The sequence below is a fragment of the Strix uralensis genome, chromosome 7, assembly GCF_047716275.1.
Source record: "Strix uralensis isolate ZFMK-TIS-50842 chromosome 7, bStrUra1, whole genome shotgun sequence".
Classification (NCBI taxonomy): Eukaryota; Metazoa; Chordata; class Aves; order Strigiformes; family Strigidae; genus Strix; species Strix uralensis.
The window spans coordinates 21,077,282-21,103,991 of record NC_133978.1 but is presented as its reverse complement, the minus strand read 5'-3'; the positions used below and the strand labels follow the sequence as shown (position 1 = coordinate 21,103,991).

The window sequence follows — 26,710 nt, the reverse complement described above, 5'->3', positions numbered from 1 at the left end:
TGGGCACAGTGATGCTTGTTGGTGATGGGGACATGCAGAGAAGCACTACAAGTGTGAGACCCACCATCGCATGCTTCTTTTCTCTGGGAGAAAATGGCGACACTGCAGCTGCAAAATGTGCTGACCTCAGCAGCAGGTCGGGGCCGGAGGGGTCCCCCCTCCCCAGTGCAAGGAGCCCTTAGCAGTAAAGGCCCTGCTGCCATTGTGCAGCAGGATTGGATGCTTCCATGTATTCATTTCGGTTTAATGAAGGCGCATTCCTCAGAGGAGAAATATTTACATTCAGCTTCCCAGGTGGTCACCTTCGCCCAGATGACACAAACAGGCAGCCCCCTGCTCCCTTTTCCAATCCAAACCTCTTTAGAGGGCTCAGGGAGGAGGGGAGCAAGGGGAGGGGGGCTGCTGAGGGAGCAGAATAGAGAAGGGAACAAAATGCTAATAAATCAGCCAGCCAGCCCTTTTCCCCTCCCCTCTGTGGAGTCAATGGAAAGTGTCATTTCACATGCTAATCCCCCTCCGCTCTCTTCACAACACCTTTTCCGAAAAGTGTTTGGGAAAAGTCCTTGTGGCCCGTTTACAGCTCCCTGCCGCTTCGGATTCCTTCTTGTCTAAGGCCGCGGCCCCGTGTGGGTCTCTCCCTCCAGCAGGGCTCCTTACAAAAAAAATCTCAACAAAGACTTTGGAGTTCATCAGCCTCCCACTGAAATTCACAGCTGCTGAACAAACTAATCCCCTCTCTTGGCCTTTCTTCCTTTCAATGGGTTCTTGGCTTCAAAGACACTTTGGGAAAGGACTTTGTGGGGACTCACACTGCTCACTCAATAGAAGTTAGTGCAAGCATTATCTTCAGAGCAAGTGGCTTTACAAACAAATACTGCCTAACAATCTCTGCCCCTCCAGCTCCCCCAAACACACACAAGCCTAGCCTGCAGACATGATGTTATCTGCAACAGGATTAGAGCTCTGTTCTCTATGCCCAGGGATCCTTTCCTACCACCCCCCTAATTCTTTGTCAACCCAAAGGCCTTCTCACCCAACAGAAAACACTTTCTCTGTCAAGCAGTGCAAGGATGCTGTGGTAGCATGTGCCCACATGGGAGGAGGCAACACTAAGGAGCCACTGTCCGTAGACCAGAAGCTGTTACCAACCATCAGAGACAGTGCTATAAATGGAGGAGCGCTTTCCAGTGGGGCATCTCACTTCCCCCGGCCTGGTTTTCCTACAAAGAGTTTTAGGGACAGTGCTCTCTGGGGTAAACCTGAAGCAAAACTGAGCAACAGTGGGACAAAGAGGCAAGCAGGAAGGACTCAGAGCAAAGGCAGAATAAACAGCCAGTCTCTGCATGAGTCCATGGGTAGCGGGAGCTGTGCATGCTGGAGAGAACTAGTCAAATGCATCTGAGAAATACATGGAAAATCCATCCTTATTTCTCAATGATACAAGTGGCCTGAGTTAAAGAAAGAGAGAGGCTGGACTGCTCAGGGTACTACAACTGGATCCAGAAAGGCAGACTCTCAGACATACCAAGCTTGTTAAATGATCTCAGAAAGCTAGGACTTTCCTTATATACTCGTTAAGCAAATGTATGCCTCCGGGGCTACCTGCTCACTTGTACAGCATCAGAAGGGGTCATAACACAAGTGCTGCCTTTGAAAATCAGCTTTCATCTCTCTGATGTGGGACAGCTGGGAGGCCAGACTGGTTGCTAACTGCTCCCAGACTGGGCTGCAAAAGCTCTGCAAGACTCCCTTATACTTGGTGTTTGCCTCTGCCAGCCACAGAACTAACAAAGGCTGGTTTTCCCTGAATGCGTGTGCTGTGTCCGTAACACCCCAGAACTCTCATAAACCCTGGTCCTTCCCAGCAACGGCCCTTCAAATCTTCCCCATCCAAACAATTCTTCTCAACCTTTACTTCCTCCCAAGTCCTCCAACCACAAGTCAGGTAATAGAGTCCTGCATTTTTCAGTTTCATGGTGCTGACTGGCTGGCCTGTACATATATACTAGCTAGACAGCAAAAAGAAAACAAAACTTTTTTGAGATTACATCAGTCTTTTTGCAGAAGCTAGTTTGCTTCCCCCCTGACTTTATCCCAATACCAATGTTTCACTTCAGCCTGCTTACCTCTGTAAAAGCTTAAATGAAATCAGCCAACAGATACAGAAGTTATTAACTAATGGTAAGAACTCACAATTCAGTGGTATAAATCTGATTTCCACACAGGTCAGATCCTTATCCTAGTTTAAGTGACATGGCTTCAGTAGTATAACATTGATTTCCAACAGAAGAGGATCTCATCAAGGGCTCTCTTTTTACTTACTGACATACTTCAAACTTCTGATGTCAAGAGTAAAATCCCCAACACTGCTGTGATTCCCCAAGAGAACCTCAGCCACCCTGGGGAGCTTCTTATGTCTGATGCAGATGAATAGTCACAACTGAGACGGGTGATCTGGAGAAGATCAGTTCTCTGACCCTGCAGCCTTAGGGAGTGGGTAAGGCCTGAGGTCTCACCACACCAGGATGGTTGCTGCCCACATCAGCAGAACCCAGAATCTGGTTTGCCCCACACTGTTCTCAGTTGCCACCTCGCCAAAGCAGAGAACTCAGCTCTCATTGGGTGGCCCTGCAGACTGAGGGAAGTCCCCTGTAGCCAGAGGTCACAAACCTATGAAAAAAAGCTAGCAGAATCACAAAACACAGCTTTTATTTTGCTGTTCTGTAATCAGTGCATCAAACCGCAGCAATAGAAACAACACAGCAGCAACAAGGAGGCACTTTGACCTGGAAAGGAGAGAATGAGACATGTCCTCTCCCTCCCTTCTCTGATTCTCTTCCCTCCTAAGTCTCATGGTAGAGCAGTTTGATTCATATAAGTCACTGAACCACAGGCCCACGATGGCATTATCACTCAAGCAGCAAGCAGAGGAAGCAGGGGCTGGCTGCAGCCAAATGTCAGGAAGAAGCCTTGCTCCCAGCTAGGGCCCAAGGATTAAGCTGCCTGGTTAGCATGAAAGAGGGTGAGAGAGAGGAAGGCAAGGAAGGAGGAAGAGAGGGAAAGACACACACACAGATGTGCCCTAAAAGCCCATCTGCCTTCCCAGACTTCTTCCCCAGGACAGATATGCTTCATTCATCTATTTTACCCCAGAGGATATGCCACAGTGATGAAAAGCCTCAGCACAGCCATATCCATGAGACCTGACAGCATCACCTCCTGCAGCACATTCCTACCACCATAGTGCCAAGGGGCCTTTGAGAACCACCTTTGCACGTATCTGTTACTGTAGGCAGAATGAATGCACCACACTTGGAGCAGTGAGCTGTCTCCCCCTGCTCAAGTTTGGGCTGGTCAGAGTAGCTTGAGGGGATTCTTTATGGGACCTGAACAATCCCTGCTGCTCTTAAAGCCCCTAGACTGTCTGAAAAGCCCGATGTAGGAAGCCTTTAGATAGCACAGTTGGCCTTTTGCCCACTGGTGTTAACACAAAGGAAGGGAAAAAGGCCAGGAGCCAGAGAGGGTGGCTTTTAGCCCAAAACCAGGATGTGACCAGCTCTGGGGAGAAGCACACAGAGCAGTCCAACCTGCTAGCATTCCTGAATGGGAGAGTCCCAGGAGTTGGAAGGGGGAATCAGCCCTAGGCCTGAAACATAAAGGGCTCAAGCCTGCAGCTTATGGGGGAAAAGATATAAAGGAGGGGGGATAGAGGGTAAACAGGACACTCGATTATGAAAAGAGGTCTGGGTGAAGAAGAGAGAGAACCAAAGCTAGCTCAGAGGAGGCTGGTAGTTAGCCCTAGTTGTAGCAGAATATGGGTGCAGAGGTGTGAGAGGGTGAGTCAAGGATGAGAATGAAGAGAAAGGAGGAACCAGAGGAGATCCTCACTGCAGCCCAACAGAGCAGGGACACCCCAGCTTAGGTCCCAAGGGAGCCCAGCTATCACTCAGGCAGTTTACACTGCAGCAGGGAATAAAATCCCGAGGCTCTTCTGTCTGGTGACGCTGCAGGTGCCAGCCCTGTTTGTCTCCTTAAAAAAAAAAAAAGCAACATCAGCCTGGGAGGAAAGGAGTTTCCCCTTTGTAATGGGGATACAGGGAAGAGAGAAGATCTCTCTGCAACCTGGGCAGCCTGAAATTGAGATCCCTGGGCTGGGAAGTGGCCTCAGACTAAGAAGAAAGAAGAAAGAGAAAGAACGGTCTCCAGGAGTCCCAGGCACCAGTGGGCGTCTGGAGAGTGGATGGGGCCAGGGGTGCCGGCCCAGCACAGTTCCAGGCACTGGCATGGACTTATTTCTCTAGAGTCAGAAGGACAGTCCACAACCTGCAGCACATCAACATGTGAGGGAGTCCACCAGCTCTCAGTGTGCACTGTTCCAGCTGGTCCACACTTTACACATTCAGCTTGCCAGCAATGGTCATGAGGACTTTCAGGATGGGCATGAAACCAGACACCTCACTGAAACTGCTGCTGCTCACCACTTGGGTGTGAACCAGGAGACCCTGTTGGTAGTTCCTAGCCTCAACGCAGCGGGCAATTTCATGGAGACCCACGAGGATGGTTGGAGAGAGCTGTGGGGAAGGAGCAGAAATGAGTCAGCATGCTCAGCACTGTAACACAGGCCCCGTCTCCCTCCACACCCTTCCCTCCTGTTCACCTCATCCTCACCAAACAGAACCTGCTCATAGGAAGGACAGCCTGCTTCCTCCCTCAGTTTCCCAGCCTATGACATACCCAGCCTGCGTTACAGTGAATGCAGGTCCTAAGTAATGACATTTCAGCGTTAATTGAATATCTGATGTATCCGAGGAGGTCAAAAGTCCATCTAGCACAGAATCCTGCCTCTGTTCAGGGACACTCAGGAAAAGAATATATGTTAAAAGGATTCTTCCCTTGATAGCTATCCCTCCAGCAATTGGCATCAGCAGCTTCAGAGTTTTCTAAGCCAGAGATTACACTAGGTTCACATGTAACAACGATCCCCAATTGCCCCTTCCCATCTGGAACCTGTCTATATGCCAGTATACTTCCTGGGGGCAAAAGCACCCTGCAAATACCTCCCCAGATTTTCCTTACACTATGTCTGGGATAAGGTTAAGGAAGAAGAGATAAGGCTGGCTGGATTCAAGGTGCATTATAAGGTTTGGCACTCTCCTAGCTTTCTCAAGAGGATATGTGCTGTTGACACTGGGACAGACACCAAGGCCCACAGCCCAGTGCAAAGGTGGGATCAGGAACCCGGCTGGACCACAAGGAACGGTGGCATCTACCTACCGTCTGCTCGCGGAGCTTCTCATACAAACATTCCAGCCGCTGCAATGCATCCTCCAGCTTCCTTCGGGTTTTCTGAAGTGAAACAGGTATTGTTAGCTCTGCCCGAGCTTCAAAGCCACCCGTCCCAGAACCAAGTCATTCTCAGTCCATCCCCTCCTCTGTTCTTCCCACAGCACCTTACAACTCAGCTGCATCTCAGCCTCTGCCAGCCAGGGACTGTGATACAAGCCAGCCATGTCCTCACTGTGCACATATACACACACGCATTCTCTTCCCAAGTCAGGAAGCTGGATTTGCCTGTTTTCACATCTCCCAGCCTAGGCGTTCCTCCCTTCTGCCAGTGCTTGCAGACCACAGGACAGAGTAACTACCAAAGCTCGAGAAACATCTATTATCTGACCTACAGGGCATTCAGACAGCCTCACCATGGCTGACCTAAGCAACAGCTTCTTCCTAGTCTCCTTGAGAAAAAGAGGGAATATCCTTCCCACTCTAGGTAACCATCAAGGAAAAGGCCTGAGTACTGAAGCTCTGGTGGGACTGACCCCATTAATCCCACCTTGGATAATTCACTCACAGGTAAGTTATACCATGGATAGAAACACCCGGCTCTGGGCAACACTGGGAAGGCCTGGCAGCCTTAGGAGCTCAGGCACATTGCACTGCTGTACCAACCCAGCTATTCTACCTCCATGTAAGCAGAGTGTTTAAGCCCAAACCTAGAGGCCTTTCTGTCCATAGAGGGAACCTTTAGGTTATCTTCCAGAAATTGCACTCTCAGAAAGCACAGAGCAAAGATGCTGAAGCTGCTGCTACACACAAGTTGTCTAACTTTGGGATAGCAGTTTGGGCTCAGTGCTCATCCAAACACCCACTAAGCAGAGGTAGGAAGGCTTCATGGTGCCCCCAAGTTCTGGGAAGACTTAGCAACCTAACATGATGCTGAAAACACTGCTTTTCTTCTTCCGGACAGTCTGACCTGATACATGCACGCAACGTGACATGTATGCCAACAGCCTTCCACGAACTAGGTGGAGATATTACAGTGACTTGGACACAAAGCTTGTCTGGCTTTCTCTTCCAGCTAGGATATCTCAGCCTTTCCCTCTAAGCTTGGAGGATAGCTGGTAATACCAGCTCTGCAGGAACTACCTACAGATCAAGCTGGTGAAAAAGGAAGTTGAATTAGCTAGATTGTTTCTTCTACTTTTCTCAGAGAAAAAAGCCAGCAGGACAGAACCACAGCTCCAGAGAGGCAATTAGAAGCAGTGGATAAATGCTAAAGAATGCATCTCAGTTCCCAAGAGATGGACAAACCTACAGCCTAAAGGAAGAAGGCAGATGGAGATTAACTTGCTTATAGAGACAAGACTCTTCTTGTCTTTTCCCAACTAAAAGAAGGAAGCACCAACCAAACATCTATGAGAGCAAAAAAGCCAAAGATCAGAGAGGGGAAGACTTACTGGATCAGTGGCGACAGCAGAGCAGCGTTGCACCAACCCTTCAAATGTGGCCTTCAGAGTCTGGTGCTCAGGGGGCACCTCCTTCCTCTCAACCCTCTCCACAGGTAGCTGGTGATACTGACAGAGAGAAAAGCAGCTGAATGAATGCAACAGGAGCATGAAAGGCTGGAGCAGGTAGATTCCACTCCTGCAACTATGAACAGAAAGAATTTCACCCCTTCGAAAACCCAGAGAATATCTGGAAGCAGAGTTAGATTATAATTTTCAGACTGGTATAGCTTCAGGCCTCTGTCGATTCCCAACTCCCAGCAGGCTGACAGCCTGCCTGGCCTCCCTCCCTCTCTTCCAGTCATACTCAGGTGTCATTTTCCACCCTGGCAATTGCTCTAACACTCAGGAAGAGATGTCTTATAAGGGCTAGAGAGCAACATAAGCCCTGCAGCTGCCAAGTAATAAGAATCTCAAAAGCTGAGTTGCTTTTCTACTTGACAAGGAGCTGGTGGCTGGGAAACGCCCCAATTTCCCTGGGTACCTGCAGGCTGCCTTCCTTGGGTGCTCCTGGGGGTGACTGGCCAGATTCTTGCAACCTGGACAGCTGAGGATGGATCCCTTGCGGCTCAGTGGGAAGGCTCATTACTGGAGCTGTGATGGGGGCTGGAGGAGTAAATTTCTCAGGCAACTGCCAGCAAAAAGAAAGAAAAGAAAAAAAATAATCAAGAAAACCAAGTCCAAGTAAGGAGGGTTGTTTACACTCTCTGCAGTCAAATTCAACTCCCCTTCTAATTTGCAGAGTGCCCAGTTCTCAAGATGATGTGTAACACATCCCTGTTCTTTCAGCCCCCTGACTCAGAGCATGGGGCCCTTCCTCTTGCATCCTAGATGAACAGTCAAAGCGACAGCCACAAAACTCCTCTGGAATTGTTCAATCAAACAGATCTGTTGCCCCTGAAAGCAATGGTCCTCAGAAAGCCGCCTTGGCTCTGCGACGGCACGAGTCCTGAATGTAGAGATTAGCAGCAGTAAAGTGTCCAACAGGGCAAGTGTTGGGGAAAATCCCACGACATGGGGGGAGAATCCTCTTGCAAACACTTCATCATGCCCCTGCTAAGCCAGAGAGTCAGGACAGATTCACTCTGACGGGGCTAGATCAAAAGGAGATGGCTTTAACAAGAGGCTAATCCTGTTGTAGTGAGCACAGCCTGAAGCAGGTTCCCAGCTATGCTGCCAGAAAAAGGGCGAGAAGTCTGTTCCAAGCTAAAGAAGAGGAGTGGGGGGTGGGAATGGTGCCAAAGAAGCTTCTCAACACACCTGCCAGCAGGCAGCAGTGATAGAAATGCGGTACTGAGAGCATTTGTTGCAGAAGAGCTCAGATCACAGGTCCTCCAGTGCAGTCATGACAAGGTAGAAAGCAGCAGGGCCAACATGGCAGGCAGCTCACAGCTACACCTGTCCCAACTTCTTTCAGCAGAAGTGCCTTATCAGTTGGTATCAGCATCTGAGGAAAATCATGGTGGGTCTCACTGTGCTGAAGGGAAATGCTGCCCCCAGCTGTTGGGTGCGATGTGAGCATGACCTCCCCAGACACTCTCAAAAAAGGTGTGGGGGCAACGGGATAAGATTAAATCCCTATTTCTAGCACCAAGTGATTGTAGTCAGCCTGGGAACTACTGACAGAGGATGCAGCATCACAGATGATAACTCTGTTTCAAAACAGCCACCCTGGAGAACAGCATGTGAGTTTGGATGGCAAAGGGTCAACATGACTTAGACTCCAGTCCTAGCTATGCACATAATGCAGAAGTAGACAGACCAGCGTGGAATGGGACCTGCTAATTATGACAGGGAGCATTTATAGGAATGTACCTGTTGCATGGAGCTCTCCAGCTAAAAGACAACCAACACATATTGCAGCTGAAAGATTACCTTTTTCTTTTGAAGGCCTCCTCTTACAGCAGAGGGATCAGTCCAAGATTCCTGAGCTGCCAGGAGAGACAACAAGACACAAATGTCAGACTTTGAGAAAGTGGCCAAAGCAACAATCCATGGTTGCTTGCATGGTTCAGAACTTCCCTCAGCAAAAAGGCCCATGGCTTCATTTCCCCCATCATTGCACTTTCAGACCATTTCAACCGAGGAATTTCAGGCCCAGCTCATGGGCCCAGGAACTGTTCTTCCTTCTCTTTCTCTTTCTTAATTACATTCTTAGCATCTGAGTATGTGCACAGGATTCATGAGGTGATGTCTGCTCAGACTGAACAGGCACACACCCACTCCCACACAGAAAACTTTTTCACAACTACCTGAAGCTTTCTGCATTCTGCACAGGTGGCAGAAGTCAGCCTCAGTGTCAGGCCTGAACCTTGGTCGGGACCTGCACGTGTGTGCACATCAGGGTTCAGGGAGCGCCTGGGGTGCCCCAAACAGAGAATTTAGTGCTGCGGTATCACCGTGAGGGCTGTGTTATATGACAGGTGAGAGGGCTTCTCACCAGCGCTCCCAGGAGCGCCTCACGGTGGCAGTTCACAGCAATGCAGGTTGCTGTGATGAAGTGGGGAAAAGTTACGGGTGGCTTGAAATTTTCCCCTTCCAAAATCATGTTTAGAACAAAAGCTTAGCAAAATTTGCTGGCTTCCCAACTAGAAGGGAATAGACTTAACCAGTAAATGCCTTGGGAGAAGAGGAGTGTCTCAGCAGACACTTCTGTGGTACCTAGCCTCTAACCTTACTCCAGGTAATTAAAAATCCATCAGACAACATGACATCAAAAGACTTGAGACCACGCTTCATTCTGCGAAGGTCCAATTCCAACCACCTTGTCTGCTGCTGTCTTGTAAGGGTACCTGCATCTCTAGACAAAACCCCAGTGCTTCTTTTGCCACCCCAGTATTAATAACCTCAAGCCCATGAGACAGGAATAATCTGTGAGAAAGTGGCATAATTCTAAGGGCCAACATCAGAATTGCTGGAGCTCAGTGCCACACTTAATGAGCCACTGATCCTGAACTGAGCTTTAAAAATCACAGGGGAAAGACGCAAAAGGTGCTTCATTACTTTAATTACCTTTATTATTAAAATTCTGGCAGCTTCTTTTTGCCCTCCCTTTTCCCATGATTTCAAGACTCGCTCTCTGATGAGTTTGGATCAGTAGTTTAATTAAGTTGGCACTTATTTCTAGCTTGGGGATTCTGTGCCCTAGAACTCTGCTGGCCCCCACCGAGTCTGTGGTCTAGCAGATCCTGGCACTATTCCAACCCAGTGGCACTTTGAATCCTCACAGGAAACAGCTATTTAAATTACAGTCTTTAAGCCAGGCACTCAATCATCAGACATGAGACAACAGGATCCTGCTGCATTTTGCTGGGATGAAACTCCAACTATCTTGCCTATGCTACTTGTGAAAGAGGATTTCTCACCAACCCTGAAAGGAGTGCCCCATGGCAGCAGTCTCCAGCAATGCCTGTCCTAGAAAAAACAAGACTGTCAGAGGCTGGAGTCAGGGATTATCCTGGCCAGAAAGAAGATCAGTCAACATGTTGCTGTCCTTCACTCCATCCCTGATGCTCCCTTGGAGCGTGGGATTTCTACAAGTGGAGATGTCTCTTCATTGCACTAGTGAGAATGTGTTCATGAGCTGTTTAGATCATGTTCAGGAATTTCCAAAGCAAGTAAGGTTGGCCAGTCAGATTGAGTGATTTTACAGTCCCTTTCCAGGGGAGTGGGATTACAGTCCCTCCTTTCCAGGCTAAAGAAAAGCATCCATCAAAACCAGAACAATAATAGCAGGCAAGAAAGCACTCTCAAAGAAGCCAGTTTGCACTACTGATCTGGGCATGCCATATGCTGCCATTAAAACTGGGGGGAAATGCTGCCAGAAGGGAACTTCCCCAGCAGTGAATTCCCACAAGGCATCTTCAGCCTGAGGAAGTGCTTGAAATCCTTGCCATCAAATCATCTTTCCTTTAACAGGGAAACATTGGGGTCTTGTTTCTCTGCTGAAGGGACAACTCCCTTTCCAGAGTCCCACTCCACACAGCAAGGCTTGCTTGGTGGTGTAAGTGGCTACCAAGTACTCGAATTTCCTAGATAAAGCTGAGACTCCCTAGATAATCTTTTGTGCCTGGCAGATGATCTTTGGCGCAAGCAGCAGTCACTGTGCAGAGACAGTCCATTAAGACATTGAGCCATACCCCACCGACAATGTAGACTGGAAGATACCTACTCTCCACCATCAATGAATCCCAAGAAGAGAAATCAGTACAAAGCATCAGTCAGAAAACCTCTACAGTCCAAATTCTCCCCAGCAGATGGACTGAGATTCAAAGTCAAACCTTGCCCTGTAACTAAAACCAAAAGGGCTTTCCAGTTCCCCTTGAAATAGAGCCCCCATATTCTGCTTGGGAAGCTCTACTCCACCACCGCTCATGCTGGGACCCACCTCTTCCAAACCACCTGGGGAAAGGTGCAAGTAAAGCCATGCATAAGGCTGGGAGTGTAACAGGGAGAAAACAAGAGATGAATTACAACCACTGGCCTGTTCCTTGCCTAGAGAACTAAGAAAGGAAAAGGGGCTGCTTCCCTGTCCTGCTGGCCCAGCAGCTGCCTGAAGGGACACAGAGACTTGAGAATGCTCTAATTCCTCCAGGAAGAGGCTGCAGTCCCTGCTTTCTGTACCCAAACTCATCAGTAAGAGCACCGTACTTTCATTTCACTTCCAACATTCCCAGCTGTCACTTACTAGTCCTCAGGACAAGTATGTCCACTACACCAGCTGTATAGTTCCCCAGGCATGCAAGGAAACAACAAATAGCAATGAGCATGCATGCATACACACACAGTAAAACGTGCGCACACACCCCACATTTCACTGGAAGCAGCAACATTGCCTCCCCCACAGGTCTGGAGGCTTCTCTGGGTACTACCTGCATGATCCACGTGGGGATCTAGCCAAGGGAAGAAACCTGAAAATCAAGGCAGGGTGGGGGAGAGTCATCAACACCAACAGCTTTTACTCAGTGTGTAATGTCCCTGGACTACTATCTCGATAGCTTTTCAGAAGGAATTTGTCAAGCCTTAGCTTAGAGCCTTTCTGTGTAGCTGCCACAGGCTTCACACAGTGGGATTTGCTATCCTTGGTTAACCACAGGTCAGCAAGGGATTTCAGGTGGAGGCAAACCTCAAAGCCTCACTTCACTCCCAGAATATGCATGGCTTGGAGAGCGTCTGCTCAAAAACCTAAGGACTGTCAGCCTTGTTGTCTCCACAGCCTGGCTAAACCTGTCCACCAAGACAGTGAACAAAGAATTAACAAGCACCGGATGTGGTGATGTTGTGGGAAATAGAAAGAGGGAATGCCCATCCACTGGGAACTAGGTCCAACACCACTCTTTTTCTTCATCATGCTAGCCAGGACTTCACAGTACTTGCAGGCTGGGCTGGATTCAAACTACAGACCCAGAGGGGAAAGGCTCCAAGTCTAGAGCACTGCACAGAAGAATCCACAAGTGATTCCCAGGCAAGCACTTTATGGCAGCAGGAAAAAATGTGGAGAACTAGAGCACAGCAGACAGAGGAATTTTATCCTGAAGCTAAGCAAGGGGTATCCCATGGACAGAGAAGCAGCACCCTGCTCTCCCAGCATTTTAAATGCACTTGTGTAAGTTACAGAAGCAGGGGCAAGATCAGCAAGCCTTCCACCAGGCACTCCCTGGGAACCACCACTCTTTCAGTCAGAGCAGATGCCTCTGGAGTGGATGGCTACTCAGGGTGCACTGGGGACCTGAAGAGACAGCATCTTGTAATCACAACCTGGGGGACAGAGTAGCTGAACAGGCTGAATGAAACTGTCATCATTGTTGTGTTTCACCACCACAGCCAGACTCAGCACAATGTGCCTGTAAGGTTAGCCTCAGCACCACATCCAGCCTTTATGGTGACAGACCAGGCCTCAGAAGGTCCACATCCATTATGTACTGCAAATCGCATCCAGGAGTATCCTGGACACACAAGTCACACAAGCAGTACTTACCTGTGGGAGGAGGAGGAATGCTGGCTGCTGGCAGGGACTTAGTAGATGGAGCTCCAGGACCTCCCTGAGGGTAAACCATGTTCATGGGGCAGTTGAAAGGTCCTGAAGAGAAACCTAGAGGAGACTGGCTTGCCACAGGGAGAGGACAAGCTGCAGGAAGCTGAGATGATGGGACTGAGGCTGGAGGGAAGAGGGCAGGTCCGGGTGGTGGAACACCAGGAGATGTCAAGGGCATGGACTGTCCTGGCAGAGAAGGCTGGCTAGGGAAGGGAGCAGGACCAACAGGTCTGACTCCTGCTGGTCCAAACGGCTGAGACTGTGACACAGCTACAAATGAAAATGAGAATGTATCAGCATCGCTTGTTTCATGTGCAAACCACTCCTGATGCTCTCCTTCATGCTAGTAAGTCTGCCCTTCTCCAAGCCATACCCTAGAATATTCATGCCAGCCATATCCCCTGTAACCCAGGCTACGTCAGTCAAACTCTGCCACAAAGTTAGCTGTGGCTTCTCCACCCCTTTATATACTTAATATCAGTGGATGTGCAGCAACAGTTGCTAGAACTAGATGTGTCAGAAGCACTGAGAGGCCTCTCAGAAAGCTGACTGGTTCTTTGCAAGTACAATAGGCCTATGAGGAAGAAAGTAGAGCAGACATCTATGTTGAAGGCTTTAGTCTAATAAAACCTGGAGAATGGACATGACTATCAGACAATGCTTACCTGGCCCTGAAATGGTTGCTGGAACCAAGCCCAAGTTGTACTGTGGGTATGGGGGCCCTCTAGAATAGACACTAGTTTGAGGTCCCATGCTAGCCTGGGGAGCGGCAATGTGGTGAGGTGTCATAGACATCACTGGCACTGGCTGAGGCGTGAAGAGGGAAGGCACTGAAGGCTGAGAAGGTGCTGAAGGGGAAAATGATGACTGATAGCTGGGCTGCAATTAAAAAAAAAAAGAACTTGCAAATGGCCAACACACAATCATGTGCATACACACACAAGCAGATACACTTTCTATCCCTGTCACTTCTCAGGCAAGAGAAGATGCTGCTGCTGTCACTGCCCTAGATGGACTTGATCAAAGGCCTTTCCTACCACATAGCATGTTCAACAAGCTGGGCACCACACTCTTCAGATTATTCTCTGGCTCTCACAAGGATTAGTCCTCAGGAGCCAGTTCCCATACAGTGACCTCCTGAAAGCACAACTAGAGGAAATAATGAAGGAACAATAATGAAGTAATAAAGGCTGGAAGCAAAACTTCCTGAACAGTTTTCTTGTGCAAGAACTGAGATTAAGCCATCCTACACTAATTTTAGTGAGAGATGAGGGTGAGATGGGCATAGGAGAGTGAACCACAGCCCCCTTTTCCCTCAGTATGAGATCTCAGTGGATCACTACACTTGTAACAGCCTCCTCCAGTGACTGCATGTGGGACAGGGCTTTGTGAAAAGATGCCAGCCAGCCTACTTCTGGATTATCACAGAGCTTATGTTTGCTCCAGTGAAGGGCATCACTGATGAGTTCCTCAACGCCTGCAATCTGTGTCATCTCATAATGCTTCATATGCCTTCCACAACCCAGTAAGCTTTCCTCCCTCTCCCCAAGCCATGAACACCTGAGTTTAAGGCCTACCTTCTCTGGATGTCTCAGACCTGTTTTGTGGGCTGCTCCTTCAGGGGTAGAACCACCCCTGGCTGCTGGAGAAGTGTGTTTTATGACACCTACACTGACACGAGTGTAGGGAAAAGGAGGTGGCTGCTGATCACCCACATTCTCTCCTTGAGCATGGAAAAGCCGGTCTCGGAGCTGTTCGATCAGAAGCTGAAACAAACTATGCTTTAGAAGAAGAGCCTTGAAAGCCTCAGATGGAAAGTCCTAGGGGAGGCATTCAAAGCAGTCCCCGACCCAAAACACTGCAAAAGACACCATTTCCCCAATAGCCACCAGGAAAACGAAACAAAACGAAACTGTAAGTGACAACCTGGAACATCACCTGTCATATTCCCAGGCAGATGAAGTCTCACAGATCCTCTCCCCAATCTTTAGACTTTTCTCTCCCCAACCTCTCCCCACATTTGGGCATTAGACAGATTTGTTTCAAACTACAAGGTGACCTCGCCATTCCCTTCCTCCACCAGCTAGTTTCAGGAATAAATGAAGCTTCCGTGGAGAGCTGCTTCCCAGCATTGTTCTCCAGGAACCATTTATGGTGCTATAGCTCCCTTCCTTTTCCCTGACTCAAGGGCACTACAAAGAAAAAGTAAATGAAGATAAAAGCTGTGTCCTAGAAAAAAAAACCAACACACCTCTACTCTCAAGTTACCATAATTAAGGTGAAACCTTAAGTCCTGATGCATGTCAAAACACAAGTTCTCTCTCATACAAAGTATCATTTTTTCCCCATATACTCCTCTTTCACACAGCAACTCGTTTCTCACTCACCTCTTTAGAGCTGCTGGGTAGGTAATTCATTGCGGCTGCCAAGCATCCTTGTGATGCCAGGAGACTGGCATATTGGGTGATTCGTTCTGCCAAGACAGGGCCTGGCACATGTCCTGCTGTGCCTCGGAGCATCTCAATGGACCTGCTCAGCACCATCACCTTCTCTATGAGATCCTGAATAAGCCAGGGGAGGGAAGAAATAGACCATTCAGAATCTGACTTACCTTACTGGTCCATCTCATGCTGAGACAATACCAGGTAGCTTTCCCAACTTTCAACTGACATCAGGTCCAGTGTGAATAGAAGTTACTCTACTCTGCACCAGATATTACCACTGATTACCATTTCCTCAGGTGCACTTTGTGAAGAAAAACAGGAATCAGGAAGCAAACCCTGACACTGCTACTTCTATGGTAAGGGAAAAAAGAAAATCAGAAGCCACAAGGACATTTCAAGCAACTGTGATCTTTTTACTAGGAGGTTACTACTGTAACTCAGAGTTACAAACTATCAGCTTGGAAGAGGAAGGATTAAAACCATACCAGGAGAAATTCGCTAGGGAAAACTACTACTGCTGACAAACAGACCAGAAGGTTTTTATTTATTCAAAGCTCCTTCAACTCACAGAAATCAAAGTAATGTTTGTATCTGTAGAATGATATATGCATCATTGGCTGATAACTGGAAGGAGGCTAGTTTCAAACATAACCAGGAATGCTGAAGATGCCTTTTTGTTGCTGTTACTCACTAGTGGGGTTGCAAAACCAAGGAACTCTGTAGCAGAGGGCATTATCTGCAGATACTTGAGTGGAAGACTTGTCTAGTTCATTCTAGTGACTGGTGGACACAACAGGGGTTAGTGACTTAGCCAGGACTGGTTTAAGTGTAACAGGTAACAACACTGACTTAGAGGCCCTGATTCATCTGCAAGCTGTGACTTCCCATACATGATCATTCTACTTGCAGTGGGAATAACACAGTCAAAACTTTTATTTTATTTTGCCAGAGGCTGTTCTGAAGGTACATCCAAGTAACTGGAGCATTACAGTTAGATGTGATAAGCACAGAAGCAAATGTACTCCCAAGCGACCACCAGGAAGAAAACAGGTACAGTCTAAACTTCCCTGACTAAAAGGAAGCTCAGGGATGACGTCAGTACACAAAGACAGGCAGGTAGGCCATAACTCCTGTCCACAGCTGGATTTATGTGCAATGTCATTGGTACTCTCTAAACAAACAAACCCTTAACATTTAAGAAGCACAAGTCTCCTTTAGATGTCAGTCGGTAATCCGGGCTAGAAGGAGATGCCTTGGTGTCTACGAACAGGTCTGCACTGTCTGCTGGAAGCCAGATACTCTGTTTGATGGGATAATGCAAACAGATCAGGGCTACCAGATTGGCCTAAATGGGAGTCAAACCAACATTATAGCACCTGTACCTGCAGGGCAAGGGGTGACGAAGTCTCATGGTTTTTTACCCAGCATTCCACCAACCTCTCCACATTGCCTGATGAGATATAGCAGAGGCAGGCATCATTGGACAGGGCTGCATCACCCTCTGACTCTAGACGGGCACCCAGCATGTCTAGAGAGGAAGAAATACAGCCAACATTTAACACTCTCTCTTTCTGAAGAACTCATTAACCCCAATGCTCATCTCTTAGCAATCCTACTCTGGCTTGCCATTAAAAGGTGTTGACAGCTTTGAATCTGCACCTAATTCATGGATAACACATAATGGGCATCATTAAGGAATCTCAAAACCAACTTGGTTGAAAAAAGAAGTAATTTTTTATATATCTGCTAATTTTTATATGTCTTCCCAGACATAAAAAAGAAAGAAAAACCCTTAAGAATGACAGATGAATTCAATGAAAAAATCCAACTTTTTTTTTTTTCCAAAGAGGTGTGCAAATCTCCAGGCAACAGTAGTGTCCAGTACCAGGGACAGCTAGTAATCTGGTAGTTGTCAATGCTTAGCAAATGCTAGGACATAAAGGTGAGCTGGAGCTATCTATCACCACCACCACCTTCCACCCCTACGATTTGGTCTGCAAAAGATGTCATGTTTTCTTGCATTTCAAGTTGTGTCATCTTACTTCTATAAAGTGCTGGCATTTCTCCAACAGCACTTAGCTGTTCCCATCAGTCAGGAGCTAGTTCCCAGCTAATCAACATGAGTAACATCGTCAGATTCTGTCACTAGATTTTCCCTGAACTCTGACTCTCAGAACAACCAGTTGCTGAGCATGTTGGACTATTAACAGTCTGAGGAAACTACTGAAGCCATCAAACATTCATTAGCCCCTGTTTCTGGTCTTAAAAGAGAGGGGAATGTACTGGAATGGTAAACCTCTTTCAGGTGGAGTGAAGCCACCTGACCTTTTACTGTCAAGGAAATCTCTTGCTCTCCAGAATAAGATAATAAACATCACCCTCTTGATGTCTGAGTCCAGTGCCTATCCTGTTTTTTTCCATGCTATTAGTAGAGGTGACAGGAAATATCAGCATATATAACTTTACACTATTACTCTCAGCCACAGTGTGCATATATCATTCTCCTAACTCAACAGTCCACACTTATTCAAGAAGTTCCACCTAGCTGTAATGAGTAAGGAGTGCTTTCCTTCCTCAGCAGTATCCACTTCTTTCTGTGAACGGTGCAGAGTTGCCCGCCCCTAAGGGAAATCATATCAAAACGTAGTATGCTGCATACCACAGAGATGGGTATAGTCCTCATGCTTTGAGTATGTTAACAAGATGGCCAGTGCCTCCTTCCAGCTCTGTAGATCGCACGTGCAAACAATATCTTGCCAGTTCTGCTGCACAACTGAGGAAAGCAGCTGTAAGGGAAGCAGAAGGCCTGACAGACACTGAAGACAAAGGCAGGCTGACTGCTTAAGCAAGTGCACCCAGAGGGATAGCTCACTTTCAGGCACACTTCCCACAATGCAGCAACTGCCTCACTGTACGTTAAGGTCCACCAATCTCAGCATCCCAATGTTAACCGTAATTGGAACCCAATGCCTCTAAAGAAAGTAAAAAAGCCCAACAAAGCATTTAAGAGAATATGGAAACAGCACACTAGTCAAGGCTAAAGATCTTCCTTCTCCAAGTGATAGAGGAGCCAACAAGGACAGGTGTTATGCTGGACCTTGTTCTTACCAACAAGGAGGGACTGGTGAGGAGCGTGAAGCTCAAGGGCAGCCTTGGCTGCAGTGACCATGAAATGGTGGGAGTTCAAGATCTTTAGGGCAGTGAGGAGGGCGTGCAGCAAGCTTGCTACCCTGTTCGTCAGGAGAGTGGACTTTGGCCTATTCAGGGATCTCCTTGGCACAGTAGCATGGGATAAAGCCCTGAAGGGAATAGGGGCCCAAGAAAGCTGGTTAATATTCAAGGATCATCTCCACCAAGCTCAGGAGTGATGCATCCCAACAAAGAGGAAGTCAGGTAAGAACACCAGGCCTGCATGGATGAACGAGGAGCTCCTGGATAAGCTCAAACACAAGAAGGAAGCCTACAGAGGGTGGAAGCAAGGACAGGTAGCCTGGGAGGAACAGAGAGAAATTGTCTGAGCAGCCAGGTATCGGGTTAGGAAGGCTAAAGCCCTGACAGAATTAAATCTGGCCAGGGACATCAAGGGCAACACGAAAAGCTTCTATCAGTATGTTGGGGATAAAAGGAAGACTAGGGAAAATGTCGGCCGTCTCTGGAAGGAAATGGGAGACCTGGTTACTCAGGATATGGAGAAGGCTGAGGTACTCAATGAATTTTTTGCCTCAGTCTTCACCAGCAAGTGCTCCAGCCACACTGCCCAAGTCACAGAAGGCAAAGGCAGGGACTGGGAGAATGAAGAACGCCCACTGTAGGAGAAGATCAGGTTTGAGACCATCTAAGGAACCTGAAGGTGCACAAGTCCATGGGACCTGATGAGATGCATCCACAGGTCCTGAGGGAACTGATGGATGAAGTGGCTAAGCCACTGTGCATCATATTTGAGAAGTCGTGGCAGTCCAGCGAAGTTCCCGCTGACTGGAAAAGGGGAAACATAACCCCCATTTTCAAAAAAGGAAAAAAGGAAGACCTGGGGAACTACAGGCCAGTCAGTCTCATCTCTGTGCCTGGCAAGATCATGGAGTGGATCCTCCTGGGCACATGGAAAATAAGGAGGTGACTGGTAACAGCCAACACAGTTTCACTAAGGGCAAATCGTGCCTGATGAACTTGGCAGCCTTCTACGACGGGGCTACAGCACTGGTGGATAAGGGAAGAGCAACTGACATCATCTACCTGGACTTGTGCAAAGCATTTGACACTGTCCTGCACAACATCCTTGTCTCTAAACTGGAACGACATTGGATTTGACGGATGGACCACTTGATGGATAAGGAATTGGCTGGATAGTCGCACGCAAACAGTTGCAGTCAACAGCTTGATGTCCAAGTGGAGAGCAGTGACGAGTGGTGTTCCTCAGGGGTCGGTGCTGGGATCAGTGCTGTTTAACATCTTTGTCATTGACACGGACAGTGGGATCGAGTGCACCCTCAACAAGTTTGCTGACGACACCAAGCTGTGTGGTGCGGCCAACACACTGGAGGGAAGGGATGTGCCATCCAGAGGCACCTGGACAGGCTGGAGAGGTGGGCCTGTGCAAACTTCATGAAGTTCAACAAGGCCAAGTGCAAGGACCTGCACATGGGTTGAGGCAATCCCAAGCACAGATACAGGCTGGGCAATGAGTGGATTGGGAGCAGCCCTGCGGAGAAGGACTTGGGGTATTGGTGGATGGAAAACTGACTGCAAGCCAGCAATGTGCGCCCACAGCCCAGAAAGCCAACCGTGTCCTGGGCTGCATCAAGAGGAGAAGTGTGGCCAGGAGGTCAAGGGAGGGGATTCTCTCCCTCTTCTCTGCTCTTGTGAGACCCCACCTGGAGTACAGTGTTCAGATCTGGGTCCCCCAGTATAAGAACAACACAGACCTGTTGAAGGATCCAGAGGGATCCAGAGGAGGGCCACGAAGATGATCAGGGGGCTGAAGCACCTCCCTTATGAGGACAGGCCGAGAGAGTTTGGGTTGTTCAGCCTGGAGAAGAGAAGGCTCCAGGGAGACCTTATAGCAGCCTTCCAGTACTTAAGGGGGACCTGCAGGAAAGATGGGGAGGGACTCTTTATCAGGGAGTGTAGTGATAGCATGAGGAATGACAATTTTAAACTGAAAGAGGGCAGGTTTAGATTAGATAGAAGGAAGAAATTCTTTACTGTGAGGGTGGTGGGACACTGGAACAGGTTGCCCAGAGCAGTTGTGGATGCCCCCTCCCTGGCAGTGTTCAAGGCCAGGTTGGACAGGGCTTTGAGCAACCTGGTCTAGTGGAAGGTGTCCCTGCCCATGGCAGGGGGGTTGGAGCTAGGTGATCTTTAAGGTCCCTTCCAACCCAAACCACTCTATGATCCCTCATATCCTGTTTCAAAGCAGGTAGTATCAATGAGAGGGAATATAGTGTTAGGATATCCCAATCCCTGTTACACTTCCCCGTTTGTCAATTAATAAGCTAGGACCTTCCTAGCTGAGCTGTAAAGGGGCAGTATGCTACACAGATTACAAGCATGGGGAGCTGAGGCAGAAACCACTAGATTTAAAAAAAGGAACAGAGAACACAGACATTCTAGGTGGGCAACATGAAGTTGTCATAAAACTACCAAGAGATTAGAGTAAATGTCTAGCCAAGAGGAGATACACAGATTCTGCTGACATTGTACATCCTGACAAAGCATTCCCACATGTATTCAGGTAAACATCTGCCAAGCTATCCTACACCTTCTCTTGCTCAGTAGGCACACAAAACTGTCACTTACCAGGGAGAGTTTTGTCTTATGCTTGGCAAAGTAGCACTTCTGGGTCTCCTTTAGGAGATTCTCCCCACCAGCTATAGCTAAGATGATGGCATCAGCAAAGCGCTCTGCTCGCATGCACAGCTCCACTGCAGCCTCAAAATTCCCCAACAAAAGGGCTTGGCTGATGAGTCCATCTGTATCTACAGAGGTGAGAAGCAGAGTTAACCCACAGGGGCATCACCCAGATGCACTGATGATGCTTGTTTTAAAGAGCGGGCAGTAAAAAAAAAAAAACAACTCATGGAAGTCCAGATAAAAAAGATTTGGAAATCCAAATCAGGTTTTGCACTTAAAAAAATGACTTGACAGTATGTTTTCCATCATCTAAAAGATTCTTCTACATTTTTAATGTGTCTCTTATCTGTGAAGAGTATTTCCTTGCACAATGCTGAGAGATGCTGCGTGACACTGGAAGGGCTTATGTGTTTTAAAAGCATCCATCTGCTGTAATGGACCAGATTTTTCCTGGTATCTCTAATTTCTGGTTTTCCCTCCTCTTGCCTTTTCCTAAGAGGGTAGAAACTCATTTTGTGTAACATACCTTCTGTGACAGGAATCTCCAATGTGCTCATATTCTGTGGGATGAGGTTGTCAAAAAAAGCTGAAGAGGAGGAAACAGCAGCTACATCATCACTGGAATTTATCAAAAGCTGTGCAAAGAGTGCAAGAAGTTAATTAATTCACTGAACACACAGATCCTGCCCAAAACAGTTTAATGGATTACTGAGTGGCATGGGGCTACTCTTCATTTGGTTGAGCATGCTCATATAAATCCGATTTCAACTTGAAAACCCATCATGCCTCCTGTCACTGCTTTATCAATGTGCACAGTTTTGCTGGGGCAGCAGACGAAGCTTAGGAGGTTGACAGTGTAAGACATGCAATGCAAACAGTATCGTTGGCTAGCATTCAACAACAAAACTGCCACCCCTTGAGCAAGCTGAACAAATTTGGGCAGAATAGGGACAAGCCCAACAAGTGATATCTATAACTAACAGGTAGGATCACAGCTGTGCTTGGTGCTCTATTGAAATGCAGGACACAACTGCTACTCCTAGAATATCTCAGCAAGTGTTTAAGGTTTGTGAAGATTACTAATTTGAGGATAGCAGTTTTAGATATCTTAGAGACGCAAAATTTACAGGGCATGGTGAACCAGGCCTTGGAAGGCATCTGAAGATGGACATCCCAAAATCATGTGAGAATACATTTCAAAGGATAGAGGTGAAAAGGAAAGAAATGCAAAAGAAATACCACAGCAGGAGCTTCACAGAGGAAATCCAGAACTGTAGCATGATGTTAAGCTGGGGTGAGGCTAATTCTATCGCTGAAGAAATCAGCACTGGTGAAGCAAGCCTTCTCGCAGTGTTAACAGCCAGGAGTCCATCTTCATCATTCGCTGATTTGTTTTAAAGGCAGAAGGGACTGCTATGATTGTTTAGTCTGACACTGTGAGGGTCTGACAGGACTGTCAACTGACCTCTGTGACACCTGCATTGAGCCCAACTTGTGGTTGAAATTAAACCTCCCTGTTCATTCTGCCTTTCACTGCTTTCCCAGACTGGCAAGATACACAGGACATACCTGATCTGGCTGTGCAGCATTTGTCTCATCCGCCTCAGGAAGGGGCTGTTTATCTGGGATCCCATTACTCAAACACGAAGCAATCTAGAAAAGTAAGACATTCACAGAGTGAAGCCCCTATAAAAGTTAAGCACTTGGGCAGCAAAGCCACCAAGCAACTGGCAAGCTCCAGACACAATTCCCTCGGCTCTTTCACCCATTTGAAAAGTTCCACTTCTCCCTATTCCTGGCTGGCTGCCTATCAGAGGTTATTTATCCTTTTTAAAGCATTTTCCATGCTGCTGCAAGAGTTGCCTTCCCTGCAGCTCCATCAGTGCTATGCCAGACTGCCTTCATCTGTCACCTTCTTCCTGGCTGAAGAATCCCGAGATGCATAGAGCTGGATGCTAGAAGCAGCTCTCAGCTGCAGCGTTGTTATACACCTTCCACAGCACCAACAACTGGAAGCAAGATAACTGGGCTCAAGACCCCTCTGGTTTGATCCAGTACAGCTAGTTATACCCTTAAAAGTGCCTGCATTTTCTTTTTAATGGAGGATACTTGAGATGCCTCTCAGCTGAAATTTCATACAGTTTGCTTTTTTGTGTGCTGTGAGATCACTCAGTCATTTCCAGTAGGGACTCTACAGCTCTCCTGCAGCAGCTTTAGTCCTGTAAAAGTTTCTCTCTATTGGAAAGGCCCCTTACCTTTTTTTGCAGATCCTCTTTACTGTAGCCCAGTAGTTTGAGGAGTTTAGTCCTGGACTCCTGCTCCAGATTCACCTGAGTCCCAAAGGATATTGAAAAAGACAAGAAAATATGTAAAATCCTAGGCATCTACACAGTACCAACAGTTGGCTGCTTCTGGCAGCAGCAAAGTTTAGAGCACAGTTTATAGATAAGGAACTTAACTATGACAAGTCCACCCAATGAGTACTGTGGGAAAATCTACAGAATTTAAGTTATAATCATGATAAAAGGGTGAAATTCAAGTTTGTCACATAGTTACAACTGAGCTACAACTGTGTATCAGGGCTATGACTCTATGCATACTTAGTGTCCTTGGTCATTAATTCCCTGGATGGTCTAGGAATTGCCAAACTAATCTCTGCTTAGAGACAATGGACTGATTTGAGTCTGGATGAAACCGAGACAAGGTGGTTGCCTGAACTCCTAGCTGGCTTCACAAAAGTTAGTTAATTAATTGTTACAGAAACTTCCTGGATGAGGATTTCAGACAGTCCCAGAGATTTCCCCAGGCTGCACGCAGCCTAATTGACAGGCGCGATTTGTATGCTTTTAATCGTGATTAACATTCTGCAAGGAGATTTTGTCTGTCTCAGTAAGTCCCAGGCTGTTCCTACTACAGAACTGACCAAACTGTACATGGATAAGATACTTGTAAACAGTCAGTAGAAACTGTTCTTGTGGATGCGGAAATGGTCATGCAGCACAGTCTTTTGTACAGAAGCTTGGTTTGTAGTTTAAGACAATCAATAGTAATAGATCTTGTACATGCTGGAGTGGGCTCACAAGACCATGGGCCAGCTGGATTATAAAAATTCACTGGAACAACAGTTTGACATATCTCATCCAATGCAGCTGAAGACATTGTTGCAATGACCCTTGCAATGGAGACTACTGTCACCACCTAGACAACACCTGGCCATCCTATTCAAGAGATGTGATTCCCCATGCAAATGTAATACTATGGAAAGAATCCCAAAATTTTTCCCCACACACAGTCTGTAAAACACTACCAAGGCTAAGCCCTGCCCCTCCAGAAAGGCAGCCACTCCTCATTACCAAACTTTCGTATTACCAAACTGTCAATGAAACCATCATCTTATGTAGGGCTACAGTCAGCCCTCATGCCACCACAGCTGTCTCTCTTATTACTGGGGAATCTCATTGCCCATTTGGACTTTGCCTTGAGAAATAATAACAGTAGGGCTCCACAGGTAGCAGCCAGATATAGCTTGGCAGTGGGTTGAAATGAGAAAATCCTGTTTAGCACCTTGACAGAAAGCTCAAATGAATTAACTGAAAAGACCATTTCTACTGAAAAATAAGGCAACCCCCAAGACCTCAATTGCAAAAACTTTTCTTTAGACAAGTAACTAAGTAGCCTATTCAGTTTCATTTTACATCTTAAAGAACAGGAATATAAGGGCTACAGAGGACCATAATGAACACATTCCACCCCAGGACTGTAAAAGAATTGACCTCTGTGTTCCACCACAGCCATCCTACCTTCAAGAAGTTCCAAAGGTTCTCATCAAATGGCAACTTGGCTGTCTGGATCTTGCCCTGGCAGTAATCAAGGAGGTTCCCTGACTGCAAAGCCATCTGCAGTTCTCTGGATCGGAGCAGGAATTCAGTTTCAGTAGTGACTTGACTGATGAATACCTGGTGTGGGTAAGTCTGCTGCATTTGCTGTCCAGGAGCTTTGGTAAGACCAAAGGAAATAAGTTTTCCTCCAAACTGAGAAAGACAGAGGGAGACACAGTAAGCATTCTTATAAACAAAGATAAAAGCAGCTCACTTAGCTCTTAATTCAGCAAGATGGACTCAAGCTCCAGCTGTGACTACAAGAAACCCAAACAGTTTAATGAATATGGATGGTAGGGACATTGAGGGAGTCCGTATCACAAGCCCCTCAGCTGAAAACTGATAACCATGACACTTGTGTATGTGCTATCAGGCCTAGCCAATTGCAAACTCCAGAGGGGCACAGAAAAAAAAGTACATTTGCAACTGTTTGTTCTTGATAAAAACTATCATGTGAATGGCAGACACTAGACAGACAGAGAACAAGTCAAGCCACAGACTAAAAGAACAATTCAGCCTTCTGATTTAGGAGCAAATGTGAAGAAAATTAAATACCTGGATAGGAAGCAAAGAGACAGAGAAGAATGGGAATGCATGTCACAGCCTACAAGGACAGCTTTTATGAGTCTTCCTTATCTTTCTTAACTCTTACTTTTAACCTCCCAGTCTCTGCTACAGGACTCTTTCTTGTTGGAAATATACATGAATGTTGAGCAAAAGAGCTTTGCTCCATGGGACACCACACTGCACAGCATTAAACAGGCACTAGAACAACTAGCAGCGGGAAGATAAAAAGGTTTCTCTAGCAAAAGAAAAGGATTCTGTCACAAGATCACACATCTACTGCATTTTAAGCTAAGGATGATCCATTCACTTACTGCAAACGAAACCCCCACAGGTCTGCGAATCCACTTGGGTGGCTTTTTTAATGGTGGAATCAAGGTGGTCTGAGCTACTTGCTCTGGCACCTGCAGAGGAGGAAGGATCTGTCCTGTGCCAAAGGGATCCAGGTTGTTGAAAGATGAAGAGATCTAGACTCAGACAGAGAAAGGAATAAGACATAATTAAATTCCTCTCTGTACGGAGTAAGCACAAAAAACTACTGCTTAGTTTAGTTACTTTCCTCTCTGATGAAGAAAAAGGCTATTACAGCACGTCTTCCTGGAATACCACCAAGCCTCTATGTGACAGAAATGGTATTTCCAAACAGTTCCAGAAATTATTTCTCAAGAAAGCTTCACCTTGAGAGATTTTCAAGTAATTTTGCCTTAGCAAGATGGAAATTCCCTAACACTGCCTGGCCTAGCACCCAGCTCATAAACACAGGAGTTACAAAATTACTTGTTTTATGCAAGACAGTGACAACATATGGTCAAAAGTTGACCAGCTTATTCTGTGTTTTGCTCACAAAGGAATGCTGACTCCCTTTCTGTTGCTGGGGTCTTTCAAATGGGTTAGTTTTATGGACTGTCTCAAACTTTTGTAGCTTAGATGAGGCTGGTGAAATAATCTCTCCAGACTTTCTTGCCTAGACAAGAGAATGTCAAAAGTGGCCTCTGATCTGGATTTCTGACATTTAGGAAGTCAGTGAGCATACACACAATGCTGTTCACAAGCATTCTTAATTGTTAACATTGTTGGCATAGATTTGTTGTTTGCTAAAGATAACCCTGTTCAAGTTTGACTGGACCATAGGGCATAGCTCCAAAATACAGCTGA

General features: G+C 47.0%; 1 protein-coding gene across 4 annotated transcripts in view; it reads right to left on the bottom strand.

Annotated features, from left to right (window-relative positions):
- Positions 1 to 2,692: 2,692 nt before the first annotated feature.
- SEC31B (SEC31 homolog B, COPII coat complex component) overlaps positions 2,693 to 26,710 on the bottom strand; it is a 37,954-nt gene continuing 13,936 nt past the window's right edge. The window contains exons 10-27 of one of the 4 annotated variants that reach the window (XM_074874798.1): positions 25,870 to 26,022; positions 24,914 to 25,144; positions 23,369 to 23,443; positions 22,683 to 22,766; positions 21,640 to 21,748; positions 21,060 to 21,238; positions 17,923 to 18,049; positions 16,646 to 16,791; positions 15,207 to 15,380; positions 14,397 to 14,585; positions 13,485 to 13,698; positions 12,763 to 13,089; positions 11,591 to 11,695; positions 8,661 to 8,716; positions 7,270 to 7,416; positions 6,738 to 6,854; positions 5,275 to 5,346; positions 2,693 to 4,571 (exon numbers count right to left, since the gene is read on the bottom strand). In XM_074874798.1, the coding sequence (XP_074730899.1) occupies positions 4,392 to 4,571; positions 5,275 to 5,346; positions 6,738 to 6,854; positions 7,270 to 7,416; positions 8,661 to 8,716; positions 11,591 to 11,695; positions 12,763 to 13,089; positions 13,485 to 13,698; positions 14,397 to 14,585; positions 15,207 to 15,380; positions 16,646 to 16,791; positions 17,923 to 18,049; positions 21,060 to 21,238; positions 21,640 to 21,748; positions 22,683 to 22,766; positions 23,369 to 23,443; positions 24,914 to 25,144; positions 25,870 to 26,022 (2,685 nt within the window). In that variant the 3' untranslated portion in view covers positions 2,693 to 4,391. Of the gene's footprint in view, positions 4,572 to 5,274; positions 5,347 to 6,737; positions 6,855 to 7,269; positions 7,417 to 8,660; positions 8,717 to 11,590; positions 11,696 to 12,762; positions 13,090 to 13,484; positions 13,699 to 14,396; positions 14,586 to 15,206; positions 15,381 to 16,645; positions 16,792 to 17,922; positions 18,050 to 21,059; positions 21,239 to 21,639; positions 21,749 to 22,682; positions 22,767 to 23,368; positions 23,444 to 24,913; positions 25,145 to 25,869; positions 26,023 to 26,710 lie in introns of those variants that run through there. The other 3 variants (XM_074874799.1, XM_074874801.1, XM_074874802.1) reach the window with 3 other exon arrangements.